The sequence below is a fragment of the Leuresthes tenuis genome, unplaced genomic scaffold (assembly GCF_036924035.1).
Source record: "Leuresthes tenuis unplaced genomic scaffold, fLeuTen1.0.hap1 SCAF_7, whole genome shotgun sequence".
Lineage (NCBI taxonomy): Eukaryota > Metazoa > Chordata > Actinopteri > Atheriniformes > Atherinopsidae > Leuresthes > Leuresthes tenuis.
In genome coordinates, this window is record NW_027325361.1 from 33151436 (window position 1) to 33176923 (window position 25488).

Below are 25488 nucleotides of genomic sequence, written 5' to 3' on the forward strand. Positions count from 1 at the left end.
TTGCATGTCTTAAGAATAACCACTTCCTGTTTGAAAGCAAGTGTTCCCAGAGGAATTCTGTGGGGGCTACTGAGGGAGTATGGAGTACCAACTATCCATTCCCTGTATAACCAAAGCAAGAGTTGTATCTACATTCTTGACACTAAGTTGAACTTGTTTACAGTGCCTGTTTGACTCCACCAAGACTGCTCCTTGTCACCAATCCTGTTTGTGATGTTCATGGACAGGATCTCGAGGAGTAATCTTGGAGAAGAGGGCGTCTAGTTTGGGGAGCTCAGGGTCGCAACTCTACTTTTTGCAGATGGTGTGGTTCTTTTGGCTCCTTCAATCAAGACCTTCAGTGCCCACTGGAGTGGTTCGCAGCTGAGTGTGAAGCGGCCAGGATGAAGGTCAGCTCTTCCAAATCTGAGGCCATGGTTCTCAACTAAAAAAGTTTGAATACACTCTCCGGGTTTGGGATGAGTCCTTGTCTCAGGCGGTGGAGTTTAAGTATCTGGGTATCTTGTTCACGAGCGATGGCAGGTGGAGCGAGAGATGGACAGATGGATTGGGGCTTCGTCAATTGTAAAGAGGGCAATGTTCCGGTCCATTGTGGTAAAGAGAGAGCTGAGCCAGAAGGCAAAGCTTTCAATTTACTGGTCCATGTTTGTTCCAACCCTCGCCTATGGTAATGAGATCTGGGTAGTGACTGAAAGAACGAGATTGCGGATACAAGTGGCTGAAATGGGTTTCCGTCGGAGGGTGGCTGGGCTTGGAGTAGAGCCGCTGCTCCTTTACATCGGAAGGAGTCAGCTGAGGTGGTTAGGGTATCTGCGTAGGATGTCTCCTGGTCACCTCCCTTTGGAGGTTTTCTGGGCACGTCCTACTAGAAGGAGGATCTAGGGCAGACCAAGGACTTGCTGGAGAGATTATTTGTCCCTTCTGGCCTGGGAACATCTCGGGAACCCCCAGGAGGAGCTAAAGAGTGTCGCTGGGGAGAGGGATATCTGGGTTTCTCTCCTGGTCCTGTTGCCTCCGTGACCCGACCTCGGATAAGCAGATGAAAATAGATGGATAGATGATATCATGCTAGCCTTTAGCATATGTTTACAAATGTTGAAGTGTAAAACCCTTATTCTGTAAAAAAAAAAAAAAAAAAACCTACAAAGTGGGAAACGGTTTCACTTGCAGTTCTTGGTGGGCGTGGCTAAGGCAATGAGAGAAAGTGAGTTTCTCAGGATAGGCTATAGATATTTACTTTTGGTTTATTTTGATGCTAATCACTTGAATTCTACCTGCTTCATTACAATGTTATTAACTTTTTTTTGTCATGATTTGAAATAAAAAATCACCATACTTTTCCAGCAAAATGTCACAGTTTTCAAAGTCACACCAGTTTATTATCTGTTGTCTAACCACATTTAAAGTTAATGTGGTTAATGCTGTCAGAGTAAAGCGTCAAAGACCAAATTAAATTGCTCCTTTCAAATGGCAACACATCAAAATTCAACCTTCCGCCATGGCCACACCCTTTGATGAGTGAAAAAGCTTTTAACAACTTTTAATGACAAGTACAGGGTAATATGACAACATATTAGTTAAAATAATATGAGGGCAGAGAGGTATTTTGCTACACACCCAGAACATTTTCAGAATATTTTCCTGTTTTGTCTTCAGTATCTGTCTGTCATGTGAAGTCTGGACTTCCTGTTTCGTGGTGAAGCATCAAAATTCATCATGGATTTGTTTGGGGAAAATTCTCAATTTTAGGAAAGTACCATTATGAAAGGCTTAACCCTTTTATAACACACTTTTAAATATGAGGGGATAATCATGAAGAAGTTGTAAGTCATAAATGAAAAAATACGACTTCCTGCTATCAGTAGCCGTTGCTATGGTGTTGGCAGGGTATATGCGTTTAGATCTGTACGGGATACCAGGGGCAAAAACATCGTGAGTTGTTTAGACTCAACAAGATGTCCTTAAGACTGGAACTGGAATACTAGGGACACAAATATCCTGTTAGGTCGAGAATGAGGTACCAGGGCCACAAACATCCCATGGGTGTGTGCCTTCAAATTTCCAGTTGCTGCAATGGCAACACCCTTTGACAAGGGGTAAAGCTTTTGCTAACTTTTAATGACAAGGAGTTGACAGGTAAATCTGTTCAGGAGCCCAGTGTAATAATATATGTGATGTTTGGTGCAGATTGGATGCAAAATGTGGCATATATTTCATGGCAAAGTTTGAGGGGCCGCCACACCAACATGCATTAACAAAAACTCAATCTTTCAATAACTTTTAATCAAACATGGCTTTAGACAATATGGAGCTATTTTCAGACCTGTATGTTGAAATGTATGCATGTATAAAACGCCAATACAGCATCTTTGGACAAAGACCGCTGAATTCCTGTTGGGTTTAGGGGAAAGTTCCAAGATTATTTTTTTTGCCTTTGGGGGCATATGCAAAATATTGGCATCGCCAGATTCCAAAAAGGCGATTCATTTGGCATAAAGGTAATGACCATAATAAACACTACAGATACAATAAGTCCTACAGATACAATGGCCTTCTCACTTCTCTTTGGTGTTCAGGCATACAAATGATAAACACTACAGATATAAAGTAAATTAATAATTCTAAAGAAATAAATACATCAATGCAATGTAAGGGAAATAATATAGAAATGAATACAAGAGTAAAAAATAGGTTGAAATGAATAGCAAAATTTATACAAGCTTAAGTGAATGCTGTATAAAATTAAAGGAGAAAAATGTATAGCGTGAATTATTTTGTCCCTGTTTAGCCACTGAAATTTAACTAAAAATTGACAGGGAAAAAGGTTCTGTGAGTTCTGTGAACTTTACACCAACAGGTCAGCATCACCTCATCACCTTAGCATCTCATAGCATAAACAGTCTGTGTTTGTGATGAAAGAGTGATAAGGCTTCTGTTGACTGAGCACTTGGCTTTGAATGCTGCCCTACTTACCAACTCTCCCACCAACACAGCCAACCTTGTAACTCTGCCCTACAGAAGAAGTGAAAGTAATCATTCACAGCTTACATTACGAAATGTTCTAATGTTCATGTCCACTTGCTCTTTGTATTTGAAACCTTATCTGTCCTCTTCAAAGAGTCCAGAGCTTACTGGCAATAGTGTACTGCAGCCTTTTATATTTGTGGCTTATTGTCTGAAATCCATACATTCATCATCAATGTATCTTCAACAGCTGATATTACAAGTGTATGGAGTTGTTGTTGATTAGCTGTCTATAAAACTGCCATGTATATGTTGAAATTATAGTTATCTCTTTCGCACATCACATTTTAACTGCCTGCAGCAAGTACAGCAAAAAGCCAGAAGGTTACCTTATTATTTTAGACCATTATTCTTTGTGTGTGTTGGAAATAAAAGAATCAAAGACAAATTCACTTCAACGATACAACATGACAGTTTTCTACCCACAGAGGAATCTGATTGTTTTGTGCACTTGTTGTAGAGGTTTTACACAATCTTGTTGCAATTTTGGTGACAAATTACAGGTGTGTTTTTGCACTAGTCAAACACATTTGGGTCAGGACACATTTGGGTCAGTTTTTGCTAAATATAAAAATACAAGCAATCAAGGGTCATGAAAAATCTGTTTTACAGTAGTTGAAGCAAACCCCACTAAATGTTCAAGAATATATATATAGTATATACTGTATATCACAAGACAAACATGGAAGAGCTGTGATGCTGGTATGTTAAACCAGCTCAGATCATGTGCAGGCCTCATGAACACGACTGGTTTAGCTGGTCAGGTAGAAAACCTCCAAAGGTCAGCGACCCGGTTGGTAAAGTGTACCCGATCAAATGGGTTAAAACAGTACATTCAGAACAAAACACGCGTAACTTGGATAAATTACGGTGTAAAGTTGAACGGAATAAGGCTCCATTTTTTGAGGCCGTTCGCAGCTTTCTGACATCGACACATAGAGTCTGAGGATCCGTGAAGGCAGGAAGAAGCAGGGAAGGGTAGTTAGCTAACAGCAGGCGAAGCACAGGCGCTGTCAGCTTATTTACAGCACTCTGTGTACTTTCCGTCATAGCAGAATGCCTGAAATTCAGACAAGGAGGTAAGAATACTTCAATTTGGGCAGTTTAGCATTGGCACTTGTTGTTTCGAACAATTTAGTGGAGCGGTCGTCATTGTGCCGGTTGATGTTACAGCTAACTTAGCTTGGAAATGGTTTAAATGTCACACGGACGACAAGGCAAACATTGTCACCAGGCTTCGGTTTCAACGAGTCGTTCCTCAGTTGGTCGTAATAGCCTTGTAATACTTGCTGTACACCTGAAAATGTACCAATTAAAGCACTGAAAAGTGCACATCTGGCCTCTGTAACAGCTGTTCTTTGTGTTGTTAATGTGCAAAGCGGCAGGCTCTCCTCAGCTAGCTGACCGGCGCATTCAATGTGGAAGGTGACGAGCTGACTCATGAAATACGCGATTATTGGCTGCTGGTTTGGAGTTCCACCAATATTCATGGTGTCTTTGAATATGTGTCCTCTCTCAACATGCTTATCTTTAAGTCTCAGTGGTAATGTTATCATTAATCTGACGTAACTACCCTTACAAAGTCATTTCTATGTCTACATAGTTTTAAAGTGTGAAAATCTAATAAAGTAATACTTGACAGTGTATCAGTTGTAACATTTCTCAGTATGTAACATAGAAAGAAAAACTCAAGACATTATGACTCGTTCAGTAGCGATTAAACCAGCGTTTATGGCTACTTCAAGAATTTCTTTAGAAACTTTTAACCGCACATACATTTAAGCAACTGATGAACACATTGGGGGTAATCTGGGGTTAAGTATCTTGATAAGCAGAAAATCTGATTCTCAGTTTGCAGTTATTCAAAACAAATGCACAGACTAACCTAAAAAGGTCCCTTCTTAATAAAACTTAGAGTTTTAATATGTTCTAGTTTCTGAAATATGTTGTGAAAAGCAGATATTTTAATTTCTTCAAAATCCTTCTGACTCTGTGTGCACAACAATGATGTCACACAAATGGCTGAATTTGACAGTTGCTCTCTTAAACTTTTCCTGACCAGCAGGAACGTGTTAATTCAGCACCACAGTTTGATCTGAGAGGGAAATGTCTCCAGCTTTCCTGGAAAGCAGACAGAACAAATGTCACCTACAGCTGTTCTCACTGTTTTCCCTGATGCATTTAATAGTTTTGATCACTAATGCTAACAGGGAAACCGTTACTAACTGTCATACAGGTCCACAATCTGTGGTGATGGTACTGGATCGAGCTGGATTTTGGTGTAACGTGTAGCTCCCAGGGCTGAGCCGCGATGCCTTTATTATCGCTAAGACTTTGCTCCCCTCTGTGTGTGGTGGAATCTGATTTACAGTTAAATTTAACACTTTTCTCAGCTATTCAGATATTTAAACCTATTACAATTAAAGTTCAAACTAAGCCACATTTTTATTACAAATGAACAATTTGGACTTGGACAGTCCCATGAATCTTTGCACTAACCAGAGTCAAAGTGTCCTCAGTTCTAGTCTCTGCTCCCCACAGCTCGCTGCAGCATGTTTACTCTGAACAGCAGGTGCCAGAATATTCTAATTAGAAATAATTAGAACATGAAGCTGAAACTAAGTCAAGTCACAATGAACAAGTCAAAGCACAAACTGCACATCAGCTTAATGAGACAAATTATTTACGCTCGACTGTGGCAATTTAGCGTAATTTGTTACATGTGGCCTTGTGGCTCATGCCCTATTTGCATTCAGGCACAGCTTCTTGGCCACAGTAATGGGTTGTACAGCTAGCTAGGATAAACTATAACTAGAGGGTTACACAGAAAGTGACCTCTACCATGTCTACTGCCTTATTTTGCAATCTGAAAGAAAAACTGAAATCTAATGGACGTTTCTTTTTGGCTATGCTCAGCCTTTGCACCCCCACTGCCATGAAATTCCTTTTTCTTTACATCAAATGTCAGTGATCATATACGTCTGTGTCAGCTCACACCATGGCACAGGAATGATGCTGTTTAGGGGCACTCACTGTGAACCAGGTGGTGACATTGTGGAAAACGGAGGCTTAGTTTTGTTGTGCATTAATTCATCTGTGGGAGTGGGTTCTGTGAGGTGGGTGGCAATCACATGTTAGAAATAAAATCGACCAAAAACAAGTACACGCTGTGCTCAATTATGTGATCTGCTCAAAAGAAATACTTAAACTCTGCCAGAATAATTGAATATCTGGTCAGTGGTTGTTTTGTCTGTACATCTGTGTGCTGCATTTCCATCATTCTGTCATTGCTAACCTTGTTCTATTATTCTCATGCATTTTCCATCAGCATGTTAAGGATTCAAGCCATTAATACCAGTGCAGCTAATGGATTGGAGGGCTTCAAGGCACACGCTGTGTTCCAGGAAATCAACAAGAAGCTTCAGGAGGTGATTATATTGTAAATTTACATGGAATCAATTTTAAGTGATGCGTGTTGATTCTTTTTTTTTTTTTTTTTTTTGAAAAAGGGGAACACAATACTTTTGATTAAATTGATTTGTTGTACTTTGTTAAACAAAACTGAGCCATAGTCCTCTCCACACGTGTGCTGCAGCTACATCGGCTCTTGGTGGTCCAGTTGCATCAGTTTCTAAAAGGTCACATCGTAGCACACAAATAATTTCAAGCTTATGTTGTCTCAATCAAGCAAATGGCCTCCACCTGTGCTTTTAAGCAGTTCCGGCTGTGTCACCTCAATCAGGCTGTCTGTAATAAATGGGATTTGTAGAAACAGCAACATAGGGGCAGTCTTGCAACTTAGACACATGGTTTAGTTTAAAAACTAAAAAAAAAATGGTCAGAGAAATAGATTTAGAATTATTGCAGTGGAGCTTATCTTTTTTTTTTTTATCTCACAGGCTCTATACCAGTTGTGTATTTCCACTATAGTTCATCCTTATGAGGGGGAAGAATGTTTGTGTTCAAATTTTGAAGAAGATTTGGGATGATATTGCAAACCACTTTATTTTGGCTGTTTAAGCTATATTCAGCTTTCAGAGTGTGGACAGTAAACACTTGGATATAGACAGAGAAAGAGATTAGACTCTAAGACCACTGTAAACATATAAGAAGATGCATTTGTAGGTTGCAGAGTTAAAGGATCTCCCTTGAATTTTTATTACAAAAAAATGATATCATTTTGCTTTTCCCATAGAACAAACCAGCTGAGTTTCTATTCCCTATCAAAGTAAATCTGAAGCGATCTTTTTTTTTTATGTGAGTAAACGAGGTTGTGTGGTATCGCCAAAGGGTGGCAGTATAGGATTGGGAGATCAACTGCCACAGTTGAAGAAATAGTTGCTCTAACCAGAAAATTAAGTCCTAGAAGACAATAAAACAAATACTGATATTAACATCCATGAGAGAAAATTGAAAAGAGCTCTGCTTGAGGAGTCACTTTAATCTCTGGGATATTATGTCTGGGAGGTCTGTCATGTGTTTGTCAGCTCAAACCGGAAACAGCTGGTGGGTCATGTCATCTTAATCTTTATCAGGTCAAATGCAATTCAAAAAGTTTAGTCATTTCTCAAGCAATTCATTCCTTTTTGAATCGCAAAAGCCACCTCAGGCAAGCATATCAATTATTTTGTTATATAAGCGAAAGTTGTTTGGATTTTCCATTCACCTTTTCTTAAATGAAAACCCGGCTACTCTGTACGTGTCCTTCAGGCTCAGCAGATGTGGTGAATACGGCTACACGTTACAGCTCTTTTGACTGTAAATTATTGTCAAAATAATACAGTCAAATAACACAGATATTTATTGATTATTTAAAAAGTTAAAGATATTTCCAGCATTTGATTGAAAAAATGTCCTTCTCGTGTTATATGCTCCTTAAAAAAAGCTCATTACAAACCTTGTTGTTTTATGAATAATACCTGATGTCAAAGGCTTGTGAGACCAGGCTGCCTGTGAATAAAAGTTCAAATGTTAACCAGATATTCCTCAATTCCTGCCTTGAAGAAATAAACAATTTGCCTCGGACTCTCTGACTATTGGCATGAAATGTATTAAAAAAGATGTAATAATAATACATTTTATTTGAAAAACACTTTACATCGTAAAACCAATCTCAAAGTGCTACAGGAGATAAACCCATAAAAACAAGTAGCCAAAGTCATTAAGATTTTAAGGATTAAAATGTCTCCTAAAGCGAAATGTTTTAAGTTCTTTTTTAAAACCAGACACGGTCTGTGGAGCCCTTAGGTGGTTTGGTAGGGCGTATCACAGGCATGGAGCGGTGGAGCAGAGAGCCCGGTCCCCCATTGTGCGGGTCTTAGTCCTTGGACAGTCGAGCCGGTGGGTGTTCGTGGAGCGGAGGGATCGTGCTGAGGTGTATGGGGGGAGGAGCTCTGTGAGATATGGAGGGGCGTTGCCATGGATACAGTGAAATGTGAGGAGGGAGACCTTATATTCAATCCTTGAGGAGATGGGGAGCCAGTGTAGTGTGTGGAGGATGGGGGAGATGTGCTCATACTTCCGCACTCTCATCAGGATCCTCGCAACACTGTTCTGAATGTACTGTAGCCTTTGGAGGCTTCTGCTGGGGACCTGATGAGAAGTGCATTGCAGTAGTCCAGTCTGGAGGAGACAAAAGCTTCTCGGCATCAGGGAGAGTGAGAGTGGGACGGAGTTTTGAAATGTTTCTCAGGTGGTAAAAAAACGGTCTTGGAGAGGTGCTTGGTGTGAGCCTCAAAGGTTAGCTGAGGGTCAAATCTCTCACCCAAGTTGGTGACTATAGATGATAGTGAAATGTCCTGGCTGGAGAAAGCAATGCTGGTTATGGGAGATGATCTGGTTTGATGAGGGGTGCTGACTAACAATGCTTCAATTTTGGAGCTGTTGAGCTGAAGGAAGTTTTGATTCCATCCATACATTTTTTTATACCGTCAATCCGTCGGTCGGGTAGCGGGTGGGCTGGAGCCTATCCCAGCAGTCATCGGGCGAAAGGCGGGGTACACCCTGGACAGGTCGCCAGTCCATCACAGAAGTTTTGATTCATCCACGCCTTTATCTCCTCCAGACAGGCAGTTTGGACAGTGATGAAGCAATGTATTATGATATTTTCTCCTCCAGCCTCTCTGACCTAATTTTAGCTGTTTTTAATGTGAGCTAAATCTGCCGGATTTCTGTCATTTTTCATGGATAAACACACAGTTATGGTTAAAGAACAGCTGTCAGAGACAGAATTAGATTCCATCTGTTTTGGGATTTACTGATGTACATCGGGTTAATTAGCTTTAAAAAAGCTTAATTTGAAGCCTTGCTACAGTGAACCCTTATATAAAAGCAAAACAGCACAGTTTTGAATGGGAATTCAATTTAAGGTATTATGATAGGTTAGGAGAGATGGATCTTTAAAATGTCTTAGAAACAATGTAGAAAGGCCATTCACTTTTCAAGTGTTTTCATCTGGGCATGCATATGGGTACAGTTTATGTCAGTCTGTTCAGATGAATATAAGTGAGGACTAGTAAAATAATTAGTAACAGGTGTTGAATGTATTTATGTTTCACCAATGGTGAAACACCCACAGTGTCCAAGGTAGAAACCCACCCAAGATTAGTGTCACCAGTTCACAGCCTTTCCTTCTGTACCAGAGTTGTAGTGTAAAATAATGGCCATGAAACAAAATTTTAAGTTCAAACTGACATCACATAATTTTATCCTATAAGACATTTGTGAAGTAAAAAAGTACTGACCCTTAGTTTCTTCTGGTAAATGGACTGTACTTGTAAAGTGCTTTTTCTTGTCATTATTATCCCCCACAAACCAGTTAGTTCATCTGTGAGTACAAGTAAATGCTGAGAACCTGAAAACTTAAAGCCTCAGACTGCAGCTCATTCACTTTTTTCTCTACATGCTTATAAAAAGCATGGAAACTGTCGTGCTGGAGTTTCATATACAGTATGTTGACAATAACGGTTATAGTAAAAAGTTTTTCAAAGTAAATTGTTACTGGTCAACAAAACAGAAAGATAAATGTAATTGCTATTTCTGTACATGCAGTTTCTTTGTTAGGACATAGCAGAGATGTTTTGGTTAAACGAACTTGAAATGTCTTTGCTTTGTAGGACGGGGAGCAGTTTGTGAAGAAAATTGGAGGAGTTTTTGCTTTCAAAGTAAAAGATGGCCCAAATGGACAGGAGGCAACTTGGTTTGTGGATGTAAAGAACGGCAAAGGCTGTGTTCACAATGACGCAGGTGAGAAAATTCCAGGTAGCATGAATGACATTATTAGGGCTGCCTGTTATCTTCTGTTGCCACAGAGGCCAACATTTGGAACACAGTTGGAGGTGCTTCTCAACGTCAAGCAATGATCTTTGACAGCCATGTTTCTTGGATGCTGCATTATAGTATCTCACCGAAGGACTGTTTGAAAGGTCCTTTGTCTTGTGAAACTTCCACTGTGCTCCTGTGTAAGACAATACTTTTTATCCCCATAGTGGATACAAAGTTATTACAGCAGCAAGAGTGAAGAATAACAGTTTGAAAAATCCAGATTCAAAAGGCACATGAAAAATATAGAAATAAACATTAGATAATCTATGTCTCAACCCGGGTTGATGCACCCCCAATTCCCCATACCTTCAAAAAAAAAAATGCAACAGGCTTTTTTATAGCCATATTAAATGCGGCAAGTTTAATAATGCTCAAAAATGACCATGACACGCATATGATAAAATAATCACGATCACAACCATGCGCTCTTGCATTTGAATTAATCTGAAACACTGTAACACAGTTTCAGTATAACGCCACAAAGTTATGCGGAAGCTTCCACTTTTAAGAGCAAAAAGGATGGATGACAGGCTCCGGATCAGAGGCAGAATCAGAGTCAAGTTTATTGCCAAGTAGGTTTGCACCAGTGTTGATTTTTAGATTTAGTCTTAGTCTTTTGGACTAACATGCTTATTAGCTTTAGTCACTTCTATATGTGATAGTTTGTCTAGTTCTAGTCGACAAAAACTCAAAAAGGTTTTAGTTTAGTTTCAGTAAAAAAAAAATAAAAAAGAAGTATAGTCGTTTAACAAATTAATTTAGGTCAATAAGTATTGGAGATTGCTGTTGGGCAGTGTCACACATGAGTTGTGAAAATAGCAGATCTATAAGTTTAACACATTGTAACATATTGTGATCTTGCGGCTATTTTCACCAATAATTACAATAATAAACTAATGGTTTTAGACATATAAGGTTTCCACCCAATGGCAAATACTTTCTGATCTAAGGATTGTGCATTACACAAAGATAAAGTGGTAACAGTGGAATCAATGTTCATTACTCCAAAAAAGCCTAAAACAAAAACATTCTACTTTGACAATTGTGGCTTTATGGACAAAGCTAGTAGACTTAACATATTGCAAGTTATATACTGACGGAATATAGACACACAAAGAGATGACCACACCGTCACTGAATGTAAACATGGCTAAACATGTTGCTAAAGTAACACACACATAAGCTAATGAACTGACGTTAGCATAACAAAGCTAATTTTAGCCTGAAGTTAGCAGCCCATATGCACCAGGAGTATGTGGAAAACTTATTAATTTATAAGCTTACTATGAGATTTATCACGAGCCGATTGTAGAGTAACATTGTATGTATACGATATGTTAACAGCACTTGTAACTTACCTTCGAAAAAATATCCTTGTGGCGAGGCTTCAGGTGCTGCTTAAGGTTGGTCGTATTTTTTCTGCCTACTTTATGGCCACATTTGCCACCGTCTCCCGTCACAATACACTCTGTTTTATTATCTTCTGGGTTATATTTAAAATACACCCATATGTCATCTCTACGTTTGCGACCACCAAGCCCCCGTGTTGAAACTGCCGCCATCATGTTGAGCACATTGTGCACTGCATGCCAGGTGGTGGGCGTGACCAAACAAAGAATGTTTTAGTCATCAAAGAGCCATGTTGATCTTGTCACCGTCTCGTTATCGTCATGAAAAAAGTGGCGTCAACGAAATGATTTTGTCATCGTTGACCAAAACAACACTGGTTTGCACTTACAACGAATTTGACTTGGTATAGTTGGTGCAGACAATATATATATATATATATATATACAGACACTAGATATATGTCCAAATAGAGACTGTGTTAATGTAACGCAGAAGGTCTGAAGATGCTATGTTAATGTAGCTTGTAGGTCTGGAAGGGGAAGAGAGTCTGTCATGGGGGGCTCTGGGCCTTGTTGATAAGGCTCGTAGGGGATGGGAAGAAACTGTTCTTGTGGCGTGAGGTTTTGGTCCTGATGGACTGCAGCCTCCTGCCAGAGGGGAGTATCTGAAAGAGTTTGTGACCAGGGTGGGAGGCATCAGCCACAATCTTCCCTGTACGCCTCAGAGTCCTGGAAGCATACAGGTCCTGGAGAGATTGAAGTTGCAGCCAATCACCTTCTCTGCAGACCGAATGACACGCTGCAGTCTGCCCTTGTCCTTGGTGGCAGAAGTGTACCAGATGATGATGATGGAAGAGGTGAGGATGGACTCGATGATGGAGGAGTAGAAGTGCATCATCATTGTTCTTGGCAGGTTGAATTTCTTTAGCTGCCGCAGGAAGTACATCCTCTGCTGGGCTTTCTTGATGAGGGAGCTGATGTTCAGCTCCCACTTGAGGCCCTGGGAGATAATAGTTCCCAGGAAGCAGAAAAACTCCACAGTGTCAATTGTGGAGTCACAAAGGGTGATGTGGGTAGGTGAGGCTGAGTTCTTCCTGAAGTCCACAAACGTCTCCACTGTCTTTAGAGCATTGAGCTCCAGGTTGTTCTCCCTGCACCAGGTAGCCTCCCACCTGTAGGTGGACTTGTCACTATCAGAGATAAGTCCGATGAGAGTGGTGTCGTCTGCGAACTTCAGGAGCTTTACAGATTGGTGACTGGAGATGCAGTTGTTGGTGTACAGGGAGAAGAGCAGAGGAGAAAGAACACAGCCCTGGGGGGGAACCAGTGCTGGAGACGTGTTTTCCCAGCTTCACGTGCTGCTTCCTGTCAGACAGAAAGTCTGTAATCCACCTGCAGGTGGAGTCAGGCACACTCAGCTGGGAGAGCGTCTTCTGAAGTAGAAGCGGGGTGATTGTATTAAAAGCAGAGCTGAAATCCACAAACAGGATCCTGGCGTAGGTACCTGCGGAGTCCAGGTGCTTGAGTATGTAGTGGAGGGCCAAGTTGACTGCATTGTCTACAGACCTGTTGGCTCTGTAGGCAAACTGTAAGGGGTCCAGGAGGGGGTCGGTGATCTCTTTTGAGGTGTGAAAGCACAAGGCAGTCAAAGGACATCATAACCGCAGAGGTCAGAGCGACGGTCTGAAGTCATTAAGTCCTGTGGACCATGGCTTCTTGGGAACAGGAATGATAGTGGAGGTCTTGAAGCAGGCTGGCACATGACATGTCTCCAGCGAGGTGTTGAAAATGTCTGTGAACACTGGAGACAGCTGATCAGCGCAGTGCTTCAAGGTGGATGGAGAGACAGAATCTGGTCCAGCAGCTTTCCAGGTGTTCTGTCTCTTGAAGAGTGTGTTGACCTCTCTCTCACGGATGGAAAGAGTCGTCAATCAGTGCGGTTACATGCAGGCAATCGGATCGGATTAATGGCTAAATTGCAATAAGATTGAGTTATTCAGCTCATGTAACAAGCTTAAGCCGATAAGAAATCAAATCGGATCGGGTTACTTGCGATCCAATTAAGACCCCGGGATAATTCGATCCGATTGCCCACTTAATGTGTCCGGAGACGACAGTGGATCGGATCAGGCGTTCTGCGCATGCTCGAGATTTTTTCCAGCGATCGTCACCCGGAAGTCGAAGGAGACGAGACGATATTACTGTTGTTGCTGCCATCAGAAAGAAACAAACAACGCGATGGAGAATGCGCCGTTGTGCATCGCGTTTGTGCCATAACCAGCTCATCACAAATGTAGAGGGATGCAGCTTCATCTTGCTCTTCGTTGGCCATCTTTCTCGAATGCCTTAGTTTTTTTGTTGTTGGTGGTGAAGACGTCAACCGGTAGTGACTCTATTTACGATAGTTGAAATGGGTACAGCGCAACTTATCTACTGTGGTATTGCATGCTTTGTGCCAGTGATTCCATTCATTCACCGCCATGTAACAAAGGATAATTACCCTCACATAAGGAGCATAACCCAACTATAGCTATAATCCAGTTAATCTCATCATGTAAACCCACTGACTGAGGTGGGTGGGAGGGTCCTTTAAGGTGGGCATTGGTAGAGTGCCCAGGCCCCTGCTGAGGTGATTGATTTTTTTATTTAAAATTTTATAAAGGAAATGTTTATTTACATGCCTTTATTGTGTGGGGAAAAAACACTGAAACTGTGTAATTATCAGACCGCCATTACATTTTTCATCTTGCGCACCCCCTAGCGGCAGCTCGGGCACCCACCACACTTTGGGAATCCCTGGTCCAGAGGATAGTCCTGGACTGAGCTGGCCCTCCTGACTAACATGTTCAAACTTCTGTGCATCCACCAATCTCAGCAGACCACAGTATTGAAAAGGGCTGATGTTTCCAGGGTGTCATAGGATGTTTTTAGTGGTGTCCTGTACACTCCAAAATACTTTACACAGGCTTTCACAGCAAGTGGAGACAATTTTGGCCTTTCTTGTTAAAAAAGAACCCACAATTATCAAAGATGATTAGGCATGATAGTTTTAAGGAACATTCAACGGAGGTCCCAGTTGGTGTTTTTCGATGGTGCCGAGTGTTAAGGGGAGCAGTGCTTAAGGGAACGGGAAGGTGTTGATTTTATTTGTTTTTTTCTGTTTGGTTCCATTGAAATTTTTTAAGCTTATTGTTGAGAGGCTTCAAGGCAGGTTACTGTCAAATCTTTCACCTTTTCACATGAATAAGGTGGTGGAATTTGTTAGTTTTAATGTCAATGGTTTAAACCATTGACATAGACCCGTTAAAAGGAAAAGGGTATTAACGTTTTAAAAAAAGACTGAAATGGATATAGCCTTTATCCAGGAGACCCATTTTACCATGCAAGAGCACAACAAATTAAAAAGAGGATAAATAGGACAAGTCTTCTATTCATCTTTCAGTCGCTATTTTAATAAATAAAAACATTCCCATCACTGTACAGGAAACATTGAGTGATCCATTAGGCCACTACGTTTTAATAAATTGTCAAATTTTTTCTGAACAACGGACTTTTCGAAACCTTAATGCCCCCTAACTATGATGACATTTCCTTTATTCAAGACATAAAGTATCGGTAGGTCATGGACATATTCTCATGGGAGGAGATTTTAATTTCTGTTTAGACCCAATTTTGGACAAATCAGCAACTTACACTTCAAAGTCTAAGTCAGCCTTAACTGCTCTATCATTCATGAAAGACTTTAATCTAACAAATGTTTGGAGGCAAATACAACCCCAAACCATAGAATATTATTTTTATTCAAACCGTCGCAATTTACATACTAGAATAGATCTTTTCTTACTGTCAACACACGTGACTTACAGAGCATTAGAATCTGATTATTTGCCAAGTCTGATTATTTTCTGATCATTCTCCACTCACTCTATCTATAGTAATGCCTGAGAAAAAGCCCAACATGTACAGGTTGCGTTTGAATCTGACCAGCCTTAAAAAAAAAAGAAAAAAAAGTGACTTTTGTAAATTTCTCAGGGATCAAACTGTTTTGTGAAACAAACTGTCCTTCCTCCCCAAATAGTTTCATACTATGGGACACATTAAAAGGTTTATTTAAAAGGACAAATAATCATATACAAAAGGGCTTAAAAAATCATAAGTGGCAGAAATGGAAGAATTACAGAAATACATTTTTGGGCTGGAAAAAGACTTACACAACAACATAGGGATAATAAAATATACAGCTTATTGGTCAATACAAAATTCAATTATAATAAATTATGCACTTATAGGGCTGAGAAAAATATTTTGAGAACAAGACAAAGATACTATGACCAGGGGGAGAGAACTCATAAAGTACTATCCTGGCAATTAAAGAAAGAGAAGAGTTCAAAAACAATTACCGTATTTTCTGCACCATAAGGCGCACCTAAAAGCCTTAAATTTTCACAAAAAACGGCCGTGCACCATATAATCCGGTGCGCCTTATGTGTGCACTGGATTCAAAAATCTGTCACTGATACCGCCATTTTGAATTTACCGTGGGGAGTGTCGAGCATTCATCAGGGCATTAAGCCCCTCATCACTCACCGCTCTCCCTTCACGCCGCTCCCCGCCACGTTCACTTTTTCCGCGCCTCTTCGCTCTTGTACATTGGGAAAGAATGGGAACTGGCCACTTCCGTTGCTCGCTTTGCGTTCGGTGTGAATCCAGGGTCAGACAGATCCCAGCCATTCACTCTGAATGGGGCGAAGATTGTATTGAGCTCGTACTTAGCGATTGAATCGTGTCATCAATAATGCTTTTGCCCATGTCCCAGTGAGAGCCTGTTCTTCAGTCTGAGATGGGTGATGCAGACTAATGTGCAGTTTATAAGTTTATAAGTGTAAAAACCACTGACGATGTTGTCCTTGACCGTCGGACCATTTCCTGCTGACACAGGGATGTAATACATGCACTACTTGTGCTGGCAGCGATAAACCAATCAGAGAACATTAGGTAATACGTACGCCTTATAATCACGTGCGCCTTATGTATGGGTTAAGTACAGAAATGGACCCCATAATTGATATATAAGTCAGAATCACCAGAAGATCTGTCCACAATAGATACATTCTTAAATAATATTGAGTTACCTAAACTGAATCAGGACGACCAGAGGGATCTAGACTCACCATTTACCTCAAAAGAAATCGAAAACGCTCTATCTACACTGCAATCTAATAAATCACCAGGTGAGGATGAGTTCCCCCCCGAATTTTACAAAGAGTTTAAGGATTTGCTCTCTTTGATCTCTTCTTATGGATGTAATTAACCTAGCATCTTAGCTGACTCATTTTCAATTGCTATAATTACAGTAAACGAAAAAAACAAGGACCCATTAAAAGCTCCTCTTTTCATGTCACTCTTGAATGTGGATTATATATATACATTTATAAATTGCTTTCTAAAGCTTTAGCAAACAGGTTAAGTAAATTCTTATGCAAACTGATAGACCTAGACCAGGATGGTTTTATCCAGAAGTGATCCTCTGCCAGTAACATGTGTAGGTTACTTAATGTTATTCATATGGCAACCTCCAGTACTGAACCTAGTATAGTTGAGTGGCCCTATTTATTCAAGGTTCTATCTATTCTGATTTGGCTCTTATTTTATTAATTGGGTCAGAATGCTTTATAAGAAGCCAAAACAATTTCTAATGGACAAATGTCCACTGCTTTCCCCCTGAGTAGATCGAACAGACAAGGATGTCCCTTATCCACTGGGCTTTTTGTGATGTATTTATTTTCTTTTTGAAAGGGAAAATGTCCCACCTTGGGTTTCAATTGGAATGTATGCGCTTAAAGAAAATATTCCTGCAGACTTTATCTATAAATGGACACCTATAACTATCTCCAGAAGAACTGACAACCCTGTCTTAATTCATATCATCAAAACATGGCATGAAGTCTGGAAAAATATTGGACCAAAAAAATATATATTTTCACCTAAAACACCATTGAAACAGAATTAACTTATACCTATGTCAGTGTAATAAGACCCTGGAAATGTGGAACCAGAAAGGGATTCATCATTTGGAGGACTGCTATGAGAATGGATCCCTGATGTCTCTTGAGGACCTAAGGAGGAAGTATGATCTGTCCAGCAGAGACTTTTTTTTCGTTATTTACAGTTAAGATCATTTCTTAAATCTGTTTTTGGATCTGAAATGACTTTACCCATGCTCAATGATCTGGAAGGACTGCTTCATGAGGGTAACACACCTCGTCTTATCTCAAAAGTGTACTCTCTCTTTATAGATGTTGCTCTAAAACCAGGTTTACATAAATCAAGGGAGAAATGGGAGTCCGACTTTGTTATGCACAAAACTTAACACATTCATGATTTTTCTGACATCATCATGACAAAACTTGTCGTGAGTGCATCTTCCATTAGATCCTCAAACCTGCTTATTAGGATATATTACAAATATTGATGCATATTAAGAAAAGCTCAAAAGAAGTTTCTGTCACTGGCCTTGTGTGTTGCCAAGAAGTGCATCGCCATCACGTGGAAGTCGGACTCCCAACTTTCTATTGGAAGATGGGTTTCAGAAATGAATAGCTGTGTGCCACTTGAAGAAATTACATACACACTCAGGAAAGACTATAATAATTTTACAGAGATTTGGCATATATGGACACATTTTATGACTGATGTATCATCAAGTAGAGCAGCTTTAGAAGTATCTTTCGAACCTGAATTGTATTTAGACAGCTTCTGTCCAGTTGATCTTTCTGAGCTAACAACAGCAATAGTCTCTTCTAAACCATCAACTTGCATGTTAGACCCAATCCCAACCAGACTGTTCAAAGAGGTTTTCCCCTTAATTGACACTTCCATATTGGATTTGATCAATCGGTCTTTGTTGATAGGATATGTACCCTTTTTTGTCCAAAGTTCTTGAAAAAATAGTTGCAGTTCAACTTTGTGATCATTTACATAGAAATAATCTGTTTGAAGAGTTTCAGTCAGGATTCAGAGTGCATCATAGCACAGAAACGGCACTGGTGAAAGTTACCAATGATCTCCTGTTAGCTTCTGATAGCGGACTTGTTTCTGTGCTTGTCCTGTTGGATCTCAGTGCTGCATTTGATACGATCGATCACACCATTCTGTTACAGAGACTTGAACATGTTATTGGGATTAAAGGAACTGCATTAGGCTGGTTTAAGTCATATTTATCTGATAGGTTCCAGTTTGTTCTTGTAAATGAAGAATCTTCCTCACACGTTGGAGTAAGTCATGGAGTTCCTCAGGGTTCTGTGCTTGGACCGATTCTTTTTACTTTATACATGCTTCCATTAGGTAACATTATCAGACAGCATGGCATAAATTTCCATTGTTATGCTGATGATACTCAGCTGTACTTATCTATGAAACCAGATGAAACCTACAGGTTGGTCAGACTACAAGCCTGTCTTAAAGACATAAAGACCTGGATGACTCAGAACTGTCTGCTTTTAAATTCAGACAAAACTGAAGTTGTTCTCTTTGGACCTGAGCGCTTCAGGGAGAAATTGTCTAGTTATATAGTTACTCTAGATGGTATTTCCTTGGCTTCTAGTTCTACAGTGAGGAACCTTGGAGTTATTTTTGACCAGAATTTATCATTTGACGCACATATAAAACTGGTTTCTAGGACTGCCTTCTTTCACCTTCGTAATATTGCTAAAATCAGTAACATCCTGTCTCAGGGTGATGCAGAGAAACTAGTCCATGCATTTGTTACTTCAAGATTGGACTACTGTAATTCCTTATTATTGGGCTGTCCCACATATTCTCTGAAAAGCCTCCAGCTGATCCAAAATGCTGCAGCCAGAGTTCTGATGAGAACTAACAGGAGAGATCATGTTTCTCTAGTTTTAGCTTCTCTTCATTGGCTCCCTGTTAGATTCAGAATAGAATTTAAGATTCTTCTTCTCACATATAAAGTTCTTAATGACCGAGCTCCATCATATCTTAAAGATTTAATTGTAAGATATTTTCCTAACAGAGCACTTCGCTCCCAAACTGCAGGTTTACTTGTTGTTCCCAGAGTTTCTAAAAGTAGAATGGGAGGGAGAGCCTTCAGTTATCAGGCCCCTCTCTTGTGGAATAAGCTGCCAGTAGATGTCCAGGAAGCAGACACCCTTTCCACTTTTAAGATTAGGCTTAAAACTTTCCTTTTCGATAAAGCTTATAGTTAGGGATGGCTCAGGTAATCCTGAAACATCCCATAGTTAAGCTGCTATAGGCTTAGACTGCTGGGGGACCTCATCTGTCACACCTTTCCTCACTTTGCTCTCTTTTTCCCCCTGTTTAATTTCAAAATTGATTTTATGTACATGTGACATTATTGTGATTATTAATGTATGTTTCCCTGTTCCAACAGATATCCTTTGAATGGCATTATGGTGTATTTCCCCCCTCTTTTCCCTCTTTTCTGTCTTCTCGAACCCCAGCTGGTCGAGGCGGATGGCCACCCTTCCTGAGTCTGGTTCTGCCAGAGGTTTCTTCCTGTTAAAAGGGAGTCGTTCCTTTCCACAGTCGCCACAGGCACGCTCAGGACGGGAGATTGGACTGAAGACACGCTTCGGTGCAATCTGTTGGTTTCCTTAGCTAGGATATTAATTTTTAGAATTGGCTCTATTTGAATTAATTGGATTATGATTACAATGAATTGAATTCCAATTGGCTTGAATTGGACTATATTACTTAAGTGCCTTGAGATGACAATTGTTGTAATCTGGCACTATATAAATAAAATTGAATTGAATTGAATTGAATTGTCGGCTTCAATGGTGGACGGGTTGTAGAGTTGTAGGCTCTTTACTGTCAGCGCTTACTGTTTGTCTACCTTGACTCGCGAACCGTTTTTATTATTCTTATTTGTTTTTTATTATCATCCTTCTATTTTTGTTGGTGGGTGGGTTGGGGGAGGGGTTTTGATTTGTGTGGTTGTTTTCATATATATCTTGTTGATTTGAAAGCTAAAAAAAAAATGTAAATAAAATATTCTAGAAAAAAGAAGCAAACAGAAGATGGACAGAGGTTAGCACAATATCCTTTTTGTGTCCACCATCAAATTGCTTGTATCAATAAATATCTGTTATTTATCAAGTTAACTGCTACAAACTATTCAACAGCCATTCAGTTTTTCAGCTGTTGTGGAAGTCGGAAGAAACTCGACGGTTGGACCGTTGCCCTGACACGTGCTCAGTTGTTTTACCTGTTTCATTATGCGTTTTACAAATGTAGGGAATTTTATTTTATCTAGCTTAAGATGAAAATGTGTCCAAGGAAGCATCCTTGATTTGAGAAGCACCTTTAGTTTAAAGTCAAGGGACTGCCACCACAGACTGCTTTTTGTATGTCTGTAACTTTTTGTATGTCTTTAAGTTAGCAAGCACATGTCTCGTATCTTTGAGTTCTTTCTTTTTTTCTTTTAAATGGACCCTATATCTCTACCATGCAGATAAGAAAGCAGATTGCACCATCTCCATGTCGGATACAGATTTGTTGGCTTTGATGACGGGGAAGATGAACCCACAGACTGTAAGTATCTAACCCCTGTTTAGGTAGACGTAATTTTCAAGCACATTGTCTAATATGTGGGAAAGAACAGGAAAAGTACCGTTTATTGTATCATATGGTTGAGATTGCAGCTGCAGTGATTTTTTTTTACTTGGAAAAATAAATCATTGTTGTACCTTAAAGCCGATAAAACAGGTCAACCACAGAAACCTTTAGTAAAAAAGCAATGGCTAGCCAGAAGTGAACCTTTACGGAAAGCCTGGAAGTTGCTAACTGAAAATCAGCTGAAACCAGCTGATGCCAGATGAAAATGTGTACGAGACTAAACCAAGCTGTAGATGGTGCTTCACCTTCTAAGAAGAAACTGGAAGAAAACGTAGTTGTAATGATGTTTGTCTGTAGCAGGAACAGTTGGGCTTAAAGCTTAGAGCTGACAGGTTGTTACTCTTTTGCAGTATTTGCATGTTTGACTTTTGTTTTTCATGCTGTGTGCAGAAATATTTCTAAACTCTGAATTGATATGGGCCAAAGTAGTGACTCATGCTGTCCAGAAAAGCTTCCACTTTGCTCCAAGAGCCCAATCTGAATGTGTTTTTTTTTCAAAGGCAAAATGGATTCTCTCACTTTGCCCATTTCTGTCCAAAACTCAAGAGCTTTTTGGAACAGAACACTCAAACTGGTTAAATTGCATCCATCATCTGATTTACATCCTCTGTTCACATCAGTCCAACAACTTTCTTTGTTCCACTCTGTGCTTGTGTGCCATGCAGTTTCCTGACATGTCATAAGCCTTTGTTGTCATTGCCCCACTTTTCCCAGGGGTTGGGTTAATCTCTCATGGTAACTCTTAAAACCAGTAGCGTGTAGTTCTCTTTAACACAGATTGAACACTGCCTCAGATTTCAAGCTGTCCTGATGTCAATTTTTACACCACCCTCCCCACTCTCTCTGATTCCCAGGCATTTTTCCAGGGCAAGCTGAAGATCACAGGGAACATGGGTTTGGCCATGAAGCTACAAACCCTGCAGCTGCAGCCGGGCAAAGCAAAGCTGTAGAGGAGATTCTCGATCAAGGAGCTAAACCTCTCAGACACAGATAATTTAAGAGCAAGTCTGGTTTCGATTTGATGTTGAAATTCTGTAAGAAATTCTCAACACCGGACTGAGTCACTTTTTGTCTCAGTGACCTCACTGGCTAAGCCAGGCATTAGTCTGCAGCCCCCACCAATCCAACTGGGGAATAGGATAGATGAATAGACATATTATTAATTTCCCACTCAAGATCCTGTCCGCAAGCTCTGCTCAAGATACTGTCAGTCCACACGAGCTGAGACAGGTGTTTCCTACTTTTTGATACTAATTTCATTTATAATAACCTCACGTGATAATGAAATCTGTTTGTGAGTGCGTTATCTCTGGAAATGTTTTGAGTTAGAAGATAGATATTTTATTCCACAGTGATGGACACAGTGTAAGTGCCTCTTTGTCTCAGATTAAGGTTTTTAGTCAAAAACATGGAAATGTTTCTTACTTTGGCTCTTGTCATTTTCTGTCACTATTGTATTGATCATTAAAAGATTTCAACAGAATAAATTTGTCCTTACTGCATTTAAACTGCCATGCTTTTATTATTTTGCACCCTTTACTGCCAGTGATGTCATGTTTCGGATACTTATGCAGCCATAAAACCTGAACAGTTTCAATGAAATAGCCCATAAAACAGGGCTTAACAAAATGTTGCCATATTTAAGTTGTCTTTACTTTTATAGCATAATGTCAAGTTTATGGATGTTAAGATGGAAACTCTGGCCCAGCTTATTCAGTGAAAAGCCTCTTTCTGCACAGTTTAGGACTCCAGCTTCAGGTTACAGTATATTAGCATAGCTTTCTCTTCAGACACAACAGAATTTTGCTGTCATTATCTAGCTGGCTGGCCCTGCTCCCCTTTAGGGGAAAAAACATTTCACTTGCACAACACTGCAGCGACCTGATTCCAGACTGCCACGCAGTAGTTTTTCCTTTGTACATGGAGGAGTATGGCTAACAGACTAATCTTTTAACTAGCTCTGACCCAGATTCCACTGCAGCTTTGGCTTGGCTCTTGGAGTTTTCTGGTTCTTACTCTGTTGTCACACGGGTCATTTAACTGGCCAGTAATGACTGCCTTTAGAGAACCCGTGCAATGCCGTTTTTGAAAATTTACAAAAGAACTCAAATGTCTTGGGCAGTGTTGGACTACTCATATTCCAACTTTCATTAAAGCAAGGCTAACATGTATGATTAGTCCTACAGTCTTTACTGTGTGATTCAGCTCCAACTGGGATTAAGATAACAGCTTTAAAAAGACTCAAGGGCAAAAGAAGAAGAGAATCTTTAAAAGATGATAAAGTGCTTTTTTGGATAAAAGATGCATATAGGTGAGGTGCTATACCCCATATATTGAAATTGAAGAAAAAAAAGAGTTCATTCATCCTGAGCCTGGAAAGCAGTAGCTTGATATTCTCTGAATTTGGCCACAGTCTGACAAAATAACTTGAAATGTGACCATCGGAAGCACTGTTGCCTCACACAAAGAAGGTTCCCTGTCCCTGACACTCACTGACTTGAATGTATCCAACTATCCAATAATTTTTTCCAGCTTCATGGGTGACTATCTATTCTGCTGACAACTTGTACTGTTTCTCCCAAGCAGAGCACAGCACAGGAGATGGCACATGTCACCACAGTCGAGTAGACCTCCAGCATTTCATTGCAAACACTGGAGGATCTGAGCTTCCTCACAAAATACTGCTACGTGCTAATTGTTTAAACCTTAACTCTAATTACAAATAGTACTGAAACACCATCTCAAATGTTAATCCTGAATTACCACATAATTCAAGGTAAACACAAGAAACTTGTGGTAAAGAAAAAATGGACCAGACTCTGTGAATAATTCTCTATAATCCCCATAGACCAGTGAGCAGTGCTGACCAACATGTCATTGGGGTCATCAGGTGGGAACCTCCTTTCATCAGTTTTTCGTGTAGTTGGGCCCACGACACCTCCAGGAGACTAGACAGGGATCACATAACATTTGCCATTTGGGCTAAAAGTGGCCCAGATTTGGCTGGAATGTGTCTGTTGTCTTTTTAAACTCCTCCTCTTTGGAGGAGGTGCTCCAACATAGTAGTTGATATGCCCCTGTCCCAAAAATTTCAAGCATACCTGGTGTCCAAAGTCAAAGTTTGTTTTCATAAAATCGAGAAAAAGAAATTGCATAGGCATATTTGCCATGGCCTCCAACTTTGTTGTGAAATGAGCTTGTCTTCAAAGACACTAAAAAACAAAATGGGAGGATCTAACAAAGGATGTCAAAATAATAAGTTGAATGATGAAACTATAGGAACCCAGCACTTGAGCTTGAGCTATACAGAGAATGATCACAACAAGATTAAACTAAATCAGCCGATGGCAAAGTAGCATTTCATATGCTGCAGTACTTTAAAGCCCTAAATTATCTTCCACGATGTTCCTGCATGCTCTGTTGTCACTGTGACCCTAACCAGAAAAAAATGTTTACTACTTGTAAGTTAGGTAACTCAGCAGTGATTCAGCTTGTATAAAAGCTTTTTTTGTACTGGGAAATAATTATCTACTTGTTCCATTCCAAAATTTATTTTCAACATAGTTCATGTTGTAGCAGAGTCATGAAACGGGCTGCTGGGAACAGCAACAACCTTACATCAAAAGAATGAAATTTAAATGAAAAACATCTCTTCATGAAACAACGCAGGAAAATCAGGATGTTCAAGATTTGAAAATATTATTTATATTTTATGTGCGTATCATAAAATGTTCATAAGAAGCTGTATTAGACATCTATTTTGACAAACACTTGATTTGTGGGATATTAATTCGATATTGATATTTGTTTTGAGGGACACGTTTCAATAGGAGCTAACCTCAGTTGTGAAAGAGATGATATCATATAGGTCATGGGAATGCAGATGGGACCTCTGCAATGTGCAAAAAGAGCTGGGGAGAAGCTGTGTTGTAAATGATGAAACATCTTGCTGAGTGTGTTTGACTGGGTGTCCATGATTCAACACAGGAGGAGCAACAGGAAGGCATGTATTCATTATTTTTCTTAAAGAGAGTGATGAAAGAGTCCAAGATTCTCTATTGATTTATCACATATGATCTCTGCTGCTCTGTGCAGTGTCCCACAGAATGACAAGAAACATAAGAACCTGCAATAT

At 40.0% G+C, this 25488-nt stretch overlaps 1 protein-coding gene across 2 annotated transcripts; it reads left to right on the forward strand.

Annotated features, from left to right (window-relative positions):
* The first annotated feature begins 3963 nt into the window (after positions 1-3963).
* scp2b (sterol carrier protein 2b) lies at positions 3964-22855 on the forward strand. 2 transcript variants are annotated; one of them, XM_072390200.1, is made up of 5 exons: positions 3964-4103; positions 6353-6452; positions 10140-10269; positions 21190-21269; positions 22208-22855. In XM_072390200.1, the coding sequence occupies exons 1-5, from the start codon at positions 4081-4083 to the stop codon at positions 22301-22303; spliced, it is 429 nt and encodes a 142-aa protein (XP_072246301.1). In that variant the 5' UTR covers positions 3964-4080; the 3' UTR covers positions 22304-22855. The 2 variants fall into 2 exon arrangements, with proteins under 2 accessions (XP_072246301.1, XP_072246302.1); XM_072390201.1 differs by having other exon boundaries at positions 3968-4103; positions 6362-6452.
* Positions 22856-25488: the final 2633 nt, after the last annotated feature.

Excerpts from the sequence above, each read along its gene's own strand:
- scp2b (XM_072390200.1), top strand. The coding sequence starts at position 4,081 with ATGCCTGAAATTCAGACAAGGAG. Across the intron at positions 4,104-6,352 it reads CCTGAAATTCAGACAAGGAG|CATGTTAAGGATTCAAGCCA; the intron begins GTAAGAATACTT and ends ATTTTCCATCAG. Across the intron at positions 21,270-22,207 it reads GGAAGATGAACCCACAGACT|GCATTTTTCCAGGGCAAGCT; the intron begins GTAAGTATCTAA and ends TCTGATTCCCAG.